Here is a 13394-nt window from a genome sequence, read left to right on the forward strand (position 1 = left end):
ATTTAATGTATTTTTCAAAGTAGTTTCATTGTTTGGTGTCCTTTGGCTTACTTGGAAAAGCAGTTAAATTTTCTTTAGCCTGCTTATAGGTGCTCTCATCAATGTTAGAAATCAGTTTAGGTGAAGATGGTGCTTTTGTGTGCATGCACATGCTGTCATCACTGACACAGTATTTCAGACGTGGTAAGACATTTCCTGCCCTGAAATGTTTGCTGTTTAAAATAGTTTTAACAGTGAAAAACCGCAAAATGATCTAGAAAAGGTAGGCTGTGGAAGGACTTCTGGAGAGGAGGGAAAGGGTTGAAAGAAGCTGGAAATTAAGAGGAGGGAAGAAATGAAGGGACTATTTTAGGCTTTGGGGGCAGTTCCGCAGGAGTTGTGAAGCAATAAATGGGGCAAAGGGGAGCAGAGTCAAGTGAGAAGAATGTGGAGTGAGTGGGAGTAGAAGAAAATGAATGTAATGTGCTGCACTGCCCAGCAGCCTGGTGTCTCCTTAAGCTGCCAGTGCTGTAGCCTTGAACGCTGGCACTGCTGCAGCTGGAAGTGCAGAATCTCAATTTCAAGATGTTTCTCTGTGTCCCTGTGGATATTGTCAACAAAAACTTTTCCACTAAGTGCTGAGCATTATTGCAGAAATTATGTCTGTATTGCATTTGTGTTCTACAACACTGTGCCACTTGTGTTTCCATTCTCTCTCATTTTCTTTTTTCTTTCCTTTTATGAAAAGTGCTTTTCTAAGGGTTTTCACAGGAAACTGCAGATCAACCAAAGAGATCAATCAGTGTGAATAATTTGTACTTTACTCAATATCTGTGTGCAATCCCTCATTTAGCTGATTATTCTGGAATTGTTTCCTTTAATCTCAAAAATAACATGCTTGCAGTTATAATCTACTTTTGGAAAGAATGCATAATATGAAAGATTTGAAAGTCTGACTGTTCTCTGATCTATCTATACAGTGGCATTGCTGTGAGAAGCATTTTAGTTTTTAGAAACAACTTTTTATAAAAGGTTGCAAGATGGTTATACAGTTCGTAACTGTATTGGCTGAAGATAAGAGAGAAGCAATTTTATAAGGAAAAATTTAATTTGCTTAGACCAAATTATCTGTTTGGAGAAAAAAACACCAAACTTTTGAGACCTATAGGAGACCTCAGTGCTAAATGCTTGTCTGCTTTTCCAGAGTTATATCTGTTTGTCTAGTAAAAAATATTGCCTCCCATTGCAAGGATTTGTTCTCTCTGAATGCTTGGGTTAAAACAAAACAGTTGCTTGAAGATGGAAATGTATTTCCTCCTTTAACAGTACCTACTGAATCCTGCAGGTGTTTAGTCTAGGTGCTTTAGGATTTAGTTCATAAATAATAATTTGGCTTTTAATCATGCCTTTCAGTTGAGCCCTCTTGTTACAGCCAAGCTTTAACCGGGATGATTACCATAACATCACCTAAACCAGAGACAATAATACCGAGGTTTCATGGCACGGATCCACTAACTTTAATAAATGAAACTGAGTGAATAACTATAAACAAAGAATGTGAAAGTAGGTTATCAAACCATGTGATAACATCTGTTCCTTGGAAACATGAAAGTAACTATTTCTGTGTCAAGAACGAAACTCTGTTTAAGTGGTTCTAAGTATTATAAGCTGACTGCAATTTTCCTGTGTGCTCAAACTTCAGTGTATAATGTTGAGGCTTCTGTGCGAAATGATGTAATTATCTGCATGCCCTATCAGAGTCAGGTATTTATATTTGAAAGCCTGAGTCTCTGTCATCTGGAGGATCCTTATCAAGATGAGAGCTCAACTGCGTGGGATAATATGCAGTTGCATGAGAGGAGACCTGGTTCTGTCCCTGAATAGTTTGCAAGATGCAACACGTGAAACGGCGTCTCCCCCTTCCCCTCTTTTTTTTTAAGAAGGGAATGGAGAGCAAGGGTTATGGCAATTCACTTGAATGTAACGTTGGCTAACAGTATGCACAAATTGTCCAAATTGTCTCTAACAGCCAGTCATTTTCCCTGACAGAAAATAAAGATGTTCTTGTATGATGGAAAAAAGCATTAGACAAAGCAGGAAAAGTGGTCTAATAGGTTGTCCATGTTAACATTTTTCAGCATTATTTGGTCAATTAGAAGTTGGCTATTACTCTGATTACATACTGATGGTGAGATCAATCTGGTAATGAGATCATATTAGGAGGTGATAGATTGAATTCTTAATGCTGAAGAAATCAACTAATCTTGTAAAACAATGCTTTTAATAGATGCAGTTGCAGTGCAAATGCTATAGATGCCAAGATTGCAGTAGGTTCTATACTCTATAGAGTACAAATCAGTGTCCCTTAACTGATGTTGAGTAATCTTGTTTTGTGCTCATTTTGTACTTTAGCAGCTCACTGTTCCCTACTATTCTTTCCTGTCCTTGTGCACAGCAGACAAGTTTCGATCAGTCTTACCTATTTATTTCTTCATCTACAGAGTACCCTCAGAAATAAATAGTGCTTCTTGCTTTCCAGCCTGATTTTGTGTAAAAAGGCACTTGGGCTGAGACGAGAGCCTCACCTGTTTCGGTCGGCTGATCCATGCCTCAGAACAACCTGTTCTGGGAGAGGCAGGCTGGAACAGCTTGTGGATGTATCTCCAGAGGTATAGCCTGCTTAACCTGTTTGCCTTGTGAAAGCTGGGGTTTCTGCTCAGGATTAGAAGTTACGACTTCGATTTCATCTTTCTTACCACTTGTGCATTCTTTACCCGGCTCAAAAAAAAAAAAAAAAAGTCAGTACATACTATCTTTGCGTTAGGTCTATAAAAAAATCTGGTTTGTTGTAATTTTAATTACTCTTCTCCCAAAGTTCTTCTTTTGAAGATCAGTTTTTCATGTTGATTTTTGTGTGTCTGTGCAAAATCTTATTTTTAAGTTTTTTGGTTTTTTGATTCTTGTTTTCTACAGTGATTAGTGCTACATGCAGGATACTGCCTGCCAGTGGTGTATGTGTACAGGTTTGTGTGTGGGAGAGATCAAACCAAACAAAAACACACACCTCTCCCCTGACAAAAAAGAATGCACAGCCAAACATACTGCATGCAATCATAGTCGTCACCTCATTTTCCACTTCAAGGCAGTAAGATCTAAACAAGATATGGGAACTGATAAATGATGATACAAGTTATTTATTTTGTTAATTATTATTTCATGTGTGATATAAACCACCATTTTGTGGGCTTATGTACTGTGCTTCAACTTCCTCACTCTGTGAAGTGGAAGAGGGAGTTTTCCTGTCCCTCTACAACTTTTCTTGATTTCAAAAATGATGCAGGAAACCCAGCATCAGATAACTGGCTCTTGGATATGACAGCAGCCATACCATTCCATTAATTTCTGCAGAGTTCCATGAAAGCCCTTTCAACTCCTTCCACATATGAAAGCATCTCTGAAACTGTCCCATTTGCTTTTCTTTTGATAACAGCTACTGGTATTTTTTTCTTTGTAGTGAATCCTACTTTTTGGGTTACCTTTTAAGACAGTAGCTAATGCAGCTGTATTTTGACAGGGCTTGTAGAATAAATAGTGTCAGACATGGGTAAGACTTCCCCAGGAGCTCTTCAAAGGGAAGCCCAGCAGTGGTGTATAAAGTTTGGTAGCTGACCTGCTTCCTCCAGAGATAATCATGAATCAATTTCCTTTATGATAGGAAGCTCTGGGCTGCTGGATGCAATAAATCCTTTTTGATTAGTCATAGAAGAGAAGTCCTAACCACTTGTTTAGAGGTCTCAAAACACCATTAAAGAGGAGATGAGGGTGCAATCTGTGGTAAATTCTGCTTTGAATAATTACAGCGTTGCTGCCTACACTTCTCCTCCATATTCAAGTAGATACCACATTCTTCTTTGCTACTTGGCATAAATGATTTTGTGTGCTAATAACTACTGCATTCCAGCCCTGGGGTGGTGGCAGCTGGGAGACAGCAAAAATTCATTCCCATGTCTGTGTGAAGGGAGATGTTGCTGAAGTTTAGTGGTGGCCAAGCAGGGAGAGAGAAGTTCAGTGGTGCTTGCTCCTGGAGAATCCCAGAGAAGCGCTCGAGGTGGCTGTCCCAGGGCTTGAGGAACATGGCTCTGTTTCCTGTAATGGCAGCCACAAAGTGCTAATGTGTGTGGAGCAGGACATGTCATTTCCTAGTGCACTGAACCAACACCACTGATAAATATTTAGGACAGATCAGATGGTCTGAGTGCATATGCTGTGGAGGAATGCAGTACTTGGCTAAACAACCAGGCATTATCTGAGATCCATTTTAAATATGTGCTGTCTCTGTAATAACACTGGGTGGTTGTTCCAGATACAAAATTTCAGTTAATCTGCTGTGTCAGTTTGGGCTTGCAAGTCCAAAAATACCTTATTAGTGATTTATGTCTTTCATTGTTCTTTTTTTTTCATACGATTATCTCTGCCCACGCACTGCTACCTAATCTTGTGTTTTTGCGTGCTGTTCCTGTGGTTATTCCATGCGAAGAAGGCTTGGTGTCACCCACAGAGGAGCACGTCTAACTCTGCACTTCAACATAAAGTTTCTTGTATGAAGGAGTATTTGAATTTTATCTCTCTAGAGTGAAAATAGCTAGCTTACCAAGAACCAAATTATTTCTCAAGCTACTAGGAAAGTATATTTGGCATATAGACTTCAATGCTTCAGTTAAAGCTTCAGAAAACAGAAAGCTTTGAAGAGAACTGCAAGCTTAAAATCCTTTGTATCTTTAAGTATCTTTATAGAGCTGAATAATTGTGTGCACAATGCTTGAATTAATTTTGTGTTGATTAATGAAGGGAAAACTTATTTTCTTTTACCTTTACCCTACTCCCTATAATTCTGCAAGCCAGCTTCTGGTGGATTTAGCTTCGAGCATTCATTAGCATAGCCTGGGCCTTTGACATACTGCACTGGTGATTTATGCTTGTGAATATTCATTGTGCTAAATCCAGTGGCTTTTCTGCTCACTCTTGTTTTTTAGAGAGTACCATGCAAGATACAAAGTCTCCTTGCAACCCATAACCAGCTGCCTGGGGTAGAAGTTGGCTGCATTTGGATCCCTTTGCATGCACGACAGCTAAGTATCTGCAGTGCAAATGCAGGGAAGCCTGGATAAAGGAAAAGGCAGCAGGATAGTCACCTGAGTTCACTGTATGTTTCTTAATACTGGTCAGCTTTCACCATCCTGAGAGCCGTCCTGAGAAGGCAGGTAGGGGAAGAGCAGATCAATTCTGAAAAACATAACGGAAACATGAAAGGGAAAGAGATAGTCCATGAGAGAACAGGCAAGGAGTAAGAGAAAATGCTTCCAGTACCAGAGGCAAAGATGCATGAATGAACAAGTAGGAAGGAGATGCCACAAGATTAATTTTACTCTGTATGTATGGTGATCAGAGTCTGAAACTCTGAAATACTGTTTCTGACATAACTTGGCTCTGTGAGCTTGAGCAAGCCTGGTTCCCTAAGGGTGCTCTGAGAAACCCTGTTAGTTCTGCCATTTGAGCTAGGCTATGGTAGGATAATAGGAGGTAAGAAATTTATATTATTTAGGGAAGGAAATGAGAGACTAAGTGACCTCCATCTGCAAAAAATTATATCAATGTCTATACAGAATTTGATACCCATTTTTTTGTCTCTAAGACATACCACAGCATGCTGAAGTATCTTAGTTCCAGGTGATAAAGTTGTTCATAGTATCTGTGAACTTTTATTGAGCATCTTATCTGCAAAATATCTTCATATCTACTGGGAAGGATTTACAATATTAACTGAATGTATGACAACTGAATAAATTAAAGTGTTTAATGAATACAAAGGTGAGGTGTGGATATTGATGTTTTTCTGTGGAAATCACTGAGTGATGTATCTTGGGAGAAGAGACAAGTGACGTATCTTGAGAGAAGAGACAGGATGAGAAACCTGCACAACTGCTCATCACCTTGCCTCTGATTAGCAATCACTGTCTGAGACCCTTTTGTAAAAAATACAGATTTATTATTTATTTAATAGGGTTGATCTGTTAGCTTACATTTTGTACAAAAAGCTTTGTAAGATTCTGCTTTCTATTCTAAGCTGGAAACTTCAAATAGAAATGTAACACTTCTCATGTTAATTTACTGTCATTTTATTTATAAGAAATATCAAGTGCTTGTTAAACTCATCAAATACAGATATTGCTTGCTTCCATCACTATTGAAGTGAAAAGGTAATTTTTTCAGACCTTTTAGAAGCAAACACTGCAGATTGCCAAGGTACTGCCAGACAACTCACGAGGTGTTCAAGGTGAAGCAAGAGGTAGCTGAAGCAAATCCCTTGAGGATGAGGGAGGGAAACTTGGTCACAGAAGTAACAGCATGGTATCTTCTGTGCTGCATGTGTGCAAAATCTGTGTGCTTGTGGAATGCCATTTCCATTCCACTGAAGTCAAGAGTTTTGTGTTTGAACAATTTGGGCTAGGATTTTAGAATTTCTGTGGTTTGTTTTTTGGTATTTTTTTGTTCTTAGTGAATGCAAATTGATATGGGCAAATATACATGCTTTAGCAATCTTAGCTGCTTTGTTGGGAAGGTATTTGCTGTTTCTCACTTGGTTTTCTATTTTTACATGTGTACCATCCTCTTTGTTAACTGGTACCTGTGAGTGCTGTCAAAAATACATCATTAATTAATTAATCTTGAGAGCTCTTTCTTTTTTGATGCATTTTGATTAAAAAATGCTTAACCTTGAAATATTGGGTCCTGGATGCTCCAATACACTACTCAATGACTTCTCTGCTTTCCTGTAGTCAAACCTTGACGAAAAAAATGGCAATAGTCTGTGCATTTGTACTTGTCATTTTCCCTTAAAAAAAGAGGCGTAAATGGGGAGCATTTATAGCTTTTCAGGTGACACAGTCACAGAGATAATAGATTTATTTTAAAATCAAACAAAATTAACTATGTTTATTGTTTTAGTGATAAAGATTGAGGTCAACCCCTGAATTTTTTTTTTTGGTCAGCCCCTGGTTATGGACAAATGGCTAGCATGATATAAAAGAGAGTGCTGTCTAAAGGCCATCATTGGAAATACAGGTATATCTTAGTGAACAGTCTGCTACAAAGTATTTGGAGGGATTGGGAGACAGTCGTAAAAATCCCGTGGGTCAGGGATGATTACATTGGGACCCGGGGTCAGAGGAAGAGAGGTGGGGAAACTGAGCCTGTGTGTAGTGGGAAGCATTGTACTTTCAGCCACTGTAACCAAAATTACTGCATTTCAAAATAATAAGCCATGTAGAAAAATAGTTTTAATTTGACAATTCTTTGTGCTTAGCAGTGGTGCTTTTCTGAAACTCTAATGATATTACTGGAGATATTCTTTTAAAAATCAGCAAGATAACAAAATTCTTAAAAATTCTTATTCGTGATGTTTAAGATATTGATAAAAAATGAACAATTTCTTCACTATTTATGAATGAATGTTTGAAAATTAATCAAATAAATCCTTTTTTTTGCCAGCTTTCCCCCACCGTATTGTTGGTAGGCTTGCCAGCTTGTTTATTGGATACTTGAAAAATCATGTTTGATGTGTGTTTTAAAAATATTTTCCCATTTAGACTAGAATTCTGATGATGGCTACAGTTAAAAAAATGTACAGAATTGGAGGGCTAAGTTTTTGTTCTTTGTTTTTCTTCTCCATTTTTAGAGTTTCCTCTTTTAAGAAAATTTTCCAACTGACCAATTAAAAAACCATCAACAATAAAAAAACACTAACAAGCAAGCAAAACAAAAACCCCAAAGTACAGTTTCCTTGGGGAAGTTCAGTCTAAACAAGTATACAGTAATAAATATTAGCAGAAATTATTTATTAGACAATCTTTAGTTAGGAAAGCTTCCTAACGCTTAAACAGTCAGTGGGATTAAAACGTGCTTAATTTGAAGCACTTTTCAAGGGCTTTTCTCATTTGCATTTCACTTGCTCGGAGAACTTCAGGTTCACATCCTTTTTTTAGGTGCACTGGGTATCATAGCTATTTGAGAAAAATTAAAACATTCCTAAAGCAAGTGAGTGCATTGGAATGGTGTTTTAAGAATGAAGTGCTTGCTTACTGCTTTCAGAGTCTTTGAAATCTTTTATTTCTGGCTCATTTCCAATGTGGAAGGAGTTTGTTTTCAGAGAAATATTGTTGCCAAGGGACAGATGTTGACTGTGTTGTGTTTAAAGCAGACTGATATTAATTACATTCTTTTAGCTATTCTACTTCTCTGGATAACTTTAAAAGGTCCTTCCAATTTCCAGAGTACTTAGGTAAGCTCTCGGAACATGAACACAGTGTCTCGGCATTTACGTGAAAATGTATTAGAGAACTGGCAAGAGTTGAACTTATTTTTGTGCACAGTTGAGAAATGCTGTTTTCAGATGATTACACTAATTAATAACATGGAACAGCTTTAGTAAATTTAGCGAATGCTGTGATTTCCCTCCCTTTCCTCTTTTGCTTTTCAAGTCTTTTTCTGAGCCAGTTGTCAAACTGCCTGTGTGGAGCACTACTTACTGCATTTACCAGAGGAATGGGCTTATTTTTTTCAGGACCTATTCTGTGATTGTGGCAGCAAGATCTGGAGCAATGTCAGCCTTTGGGGTTTTCCAGTTTGCTATTGATAATGTAAAGTTAATGTTTTGTGTTTGGGGTTTTGGTTCTTTCAGAGATCAGTCTGAGTTACCTAACTTATCCTGTCTACAATTTTATGCCAATTTATTTGAGCTGGCCTAGTGCTGGTGGTCCCAGTGACAGGACTGTCACTCCCCCACCAGAACCTGCAGACGGTGTTGGTTAGGTTATTTTGGATTTTTTTAAACTAGCTCCTGAAGACTGAGCCCAGCTCATGTTTCTTAGTCCTTTGCCTATTTCAGTGGTTTAGATAATTCTGTTCTGTACTTGGTAAAATGTCACTTTCCAAGTATTTTTGCTTAATACTCAGTACTTTAAGAAATACTGGGTCAAGAGAACATAATGCATGTAATAGCTGTGCAGAACTCACCTTAGGGATCCAGCCCAGTAGCCTTAACCTGCTTCTGCAGCAGCCCTAGAGGGGGGTAAAATAAGCTCAGTCAAAGCAGGTGAATTTTCCCCCCAGCCCTCTTCTCAAGCTTACATGTCTCTGCAGAGTTGTTTTTGCTGCCTCCTCATCCTTTCCTCTCATCCCTCCCTCACTGGGATGAGTTCAGTGTGTCCTGTGAGTTTCTGGGAGAGGAGCTCCAGCAAGGTTCTGTGGGGCTGAACTGCAGCCCTGCTGGCTCCCAGCCCTGACTACTGACCAGTGATCCATCCTCCTTGGAGCTACCTGGAGACAGCCCAACAGCTTATGCTCAACTTTTGAAACCTTCCTGGGAAGCTGTAGGCCTGCTGGATGTGGATGAAGGCCTGCTTTAGTGTTCAACATCATGTTTTAACAAAAGGTTGCATACTTGTTGCCAGCTACAAGCTGTCAGTAGAGCATGTGTTTCTTCCTTCCATTCAGACTATGGAAGCTGACCTTCCTGTTCGGTCAAATACAATACAAAAGCTCTCTTTCAGCTGCCAGTCATGATCCCTGTCATTCATTAGCCTCTCCCTTCTTGAGTTCCCTCAAAACTTGCCTTAGATAAAAGGATTAGCTTGATTCTCCAGACCTAGTTATTTTAAAAAACCTAAATATTACTCATCTCAGTTGTCCCTCAAGAGATGATACTTATATTCAGGAGCTGATGTTGACTGACAAAAGATTAATGTGCATTTACAGTGAAGTTGTCCAAGTTATGTTAATAAATTGGCATTCCATTTGTGGGTTACTGGGTAACATAAAACTGCCTGCATAAAGCTATACCACCTCATTAGCATTCTGTTCAAATAGCTTTTTGTCTTTATTCGTTTAGGCAATTTCAACAGAAATATCTGAGTACTCCTCTGATAACGACAGCGTGGGAGAAGGAGAGGCGACCCTGGTGACCAATGCTCCAGGATCCAGTAAGGGATTGCAGCAGAGGTCAGGAGGGGACACGGGGGATGGCACAACACGACCGGCCAGCGAGTGGCTGAGGTCAGCACAGGCCCTTCTCCGCACCCCGGGGAAGCAGGCGGGAAAGGCCCCCAGAGCCCCCACCGAGTCTGCCAAGAAGAGGAAGCTACTGAGGTAAATGAACTGTCCACTTTAAAGAATTATTTTTGGTTGTTTTTCTTAAATTTTAAGTAAAACAATACCTGCCTAAGTGCTGGAGTGTGTTTCACGGTTAAACATTTCAGAGATGCAAATATGAAAAACTCAACGAATGTCATTTATCTGTAAGAAAGCAAAAAAAGAACTACATCTAAAATCTCTGGTGAAAACTCTCAGTCTTGAACTCCTGTTCAAATAGATTGGTTTCTGCACTTCTAAGAATGTCTTGCAAATGTGTGAGTGGACATTCTAGCTTCTAATAATTTCATTGCTTTGTGCCTCTCAAGAAAGTCTGCAAAAATGCTGTACCTCAGGTTCTAGGACTTTTATTTTTTGGTCCTCTCCAGATTTCTCAGTACAAAATTATCCAAAATAATGTTGGAAAGGAGTGGATGAGCAATACTTTTGAAGAGTCTAGGACAGAGCATTATGTACGCAATGGGAGGATGTATTCTTAAGGTGAAATTTAAATGTCTGTGACTAAGTTAAATACATTAGAAAAATATGTAACTGCTGAAAGAAAGTAGCCTGAGATGGAGCAGTTGAAGCCTGATGTTCAAGCTAATTACAGCGCAGAAATGGTCACTTCCTATTTTGAATTAATGAAAGTTGTGTTAACTTAAATGGTATATTTGAGGATATGCCTCGAGCTGTGGAGACCACAATTACAGATGGTGCTGCTATACATCCCTATTGTTGTTTTAACAATGTGCTTCTCTTACAGCTGAATCTATGTACAGTAATCAGTCAATTACTTAAAAAGTAAATCTTTACTTAATAGGCATACCTTATTTTTCTCTAAAATATTCTTGGCTATTTGAAAATGCTATCTGAAGAAACAGGTTTGGAAGTCCTAATTACTGAGGATCTCTATACTTAAAAGTGCTTTCCTTGTGCAATCAAGCTTTATTTCTTGTTACTTTACAAAACATGCATACACAGCTGTAGTAGATCAGATCAAAGCTGTAACCCCCAAAAATGCCTTAGAGTGGCCAAAACCAAATATGTGTGAATGTAATAAAACCAGGATAAGTGTACAGTGGTATTTTGCCCAGGTATTTTGCTCTTCCAACTTTAAGCAGTTCCTGAGCTGTTTATCACCATTAGTGGGTTTGTCTTTTTCTAAATTCCAGCTTCATTTGATGACCTTTATTATCAACAGTCTAAATGCAAAAAATGTTTTATGGGAAAGTTACTTTGACACGAGTGTATAAGAGAATAGATTGCTTTGAAAACAACAAGACCAAACCATCCACAATTATATAGAATGTAATCTATCTGGAGTGGCCAGAGGAACAGAGCTTACAGGGTTTTTTACCTTCCATCCTGTGGTTCCACTGTGAATTCCTTTGGGAACAGGGAAGCAGGCAGGAAATTCCTTAGTTATGAGTGTTGTTTATCTAGTTATTTTGCTCATCCAGGTAATTGTCATCTTTTCTCTCTTCCTGTTCAGGGCATTAATTCCATGTGTCTCTCCCATCCTTCCTTTTACTGCTGACAGAGTACATTTTCATTGGTGTGATAACAGTGAATGGAAGTTTGCATCCTCAATAGGAAAACACAGATTTTCAGTGCTGTGGATTGAAGGCCAGTTTGGGGAAAAGTTTGTCAGCTTCTTGATTGATCGAGTAGCAATCCCTTCTTTGTGGCTACATAGACTGTATTGTGTATGCTTATTTCATGGAGGAGTCCTAATGTAGCTAGAGTAGGTCTCCTCCCATTTTGTTTCCCCTTTAAAGAAAATATAAAATATTTCTATTTTTATATCTCTTTGCTGTTTGACATGTGTAAATCTATCTTCAAAAGTAGAATATTTTCAAGAAATTTTAGCTTATATTTTCTGTAGAAATCTTACTCATGCCTCTGTTTCATCAGCGGGTACATTTTTCTTTGCAACTTCAAAGAAATCTCCCTAAAATATCTCCTCTAAACCCCCAAATCCCAAGCAAAACCAAACCGAACAAAGGAAAGAGCCATAACAGTCTCTGGGAAAATTCAGATAAATTTTTTTCTACTGTCCTCTCTTCCTGGAAACCTCCTGGTACTAAAATGGAAATGGGTAGTTGCCTGGATGGGAGGAAAGAGTATTGTTTGCTTGATCCTATTTCAAATGCAATTGTCATACGCTAAAAAAATTGAGATGCAACCAAAGCAACAGAAATCTTCAGGCATAAGCTAATTATAGATGATTAAAATGAATTTTTGTGATCCTAGCATTGGAAATTGGACTGTAAATTCAACACCTTTAAGTGTAAATAAAATGAGAAGCCCATCTATGTCTCCAAATCCACATGCACAATATACAGTGCTGCTGCTGCTGAGCCAGATTTGAAGGGGCATATTGCAATTCTCCTCTGTTAGGGGTTAAGTGGGGTTTTGGAAAACAATTGTTGTCTGAAGACAAGAATGATATGGTGGAAGCAATTTCTCCCCCACCATATCTACTGCCAATATCTACTTTCACCATGTCTACTTTCTTGTATCCCCTGTAATGTTAGTTTTTGTTTTCAAAAGTGTCCTAAGTAAAGATTATTCTACTTTCTACCATGGTCCCTAGGGGAGAGCAAGTAGTCTGGATGGTGGGGTTTGTCCTCCAGGGGTGTTGGTGGCTCTGAAGAGCTGTGCTGTAGGAGATGCCAGTTTGTCACACTGGAAGATCATCTCTCACTCACAGCCATCAATGCCACTTGCTAGGACATCATCCCCTTAAACAGTGGTATTATATGGTAGTGTAGTTGCCCTCCTCTATTTAAACAAGACTGTTGATGGATACAGTGGGAATATATAATTTTCCCAGGTGTGCTGCCAGATCCATGGCCTGTACTGCGCCTGTGAGCTGCTAAATGAGTTGAGAATGAGGTGCTACTAGTGGTACCTGGTACTGAGAAGAATAGCTGTGGTGATCTGGTCAAGAGGTGTTGGGTTTACATGCTCCTGCCCTTTTATTCCATCCCAAAGCTTCAGTTTCTCAGCTTCAGACAGCAGTTCATGGGAAAATTATGCAAATTATTTGTAAACCTGAGGGGAGAGAGCATATATTGCAAAGAACAGTTTTCAAGAAGCTCTTCTTGTTACATTTGAAATCCATGTTAATGCTATGGAGTGATATGTCTAAAGAGTGTATTAGTTCCAATTCTTTGAAAGTTTTTGTGTGAAGGAACAGAGAAATGTAGAGTATTGGAAGTTTT

General features: G+C 38.7%; 1 protein-coding gene across 5 annotated transcripts in view; it reads left to right on the forward strand.

Moving 5' to 3' along the window:
• Positions 1 to 13394, forward strand: part of SPIDR (scaffold protein involved in DNA repair) — a 194267-nt gene that overhangs the window by 41575 nt on the left and 139298 nt on the right. For all 5 annotated transcript variants that reach the window (XR_012054123.1, XR_012054124.1, XR_003958854.4 and 2 more), the window contains exon 6: positions 9926 to 10182. Coding sequence is in view for 2 of the 5 variants with exons in the window: in XM_030266178.4 (XP_030122038.4) it covers positions 9926 to 10182 (257 nt within the window). In the remaining 3 variants the exon portion in view is untranslated. The remainder of the gene's footprint in view (positions 1 to 9925; positions 10183 to 13394) is intronic.

Source organism: Taeniopygia guttata, chromosome 2 (assembly GCF_048771995.1).
Source record: "Taeniopygia guttata chromosome 2, bTaeGut7.mat, whole genome shotgun sequence".
NCBI classification, from domain to species: Eukaryota; Metazoa; Chordata; class Aves; order Passeriformes; family Estrildidae; genus Taeniopygia; species Taeniopygia guttata.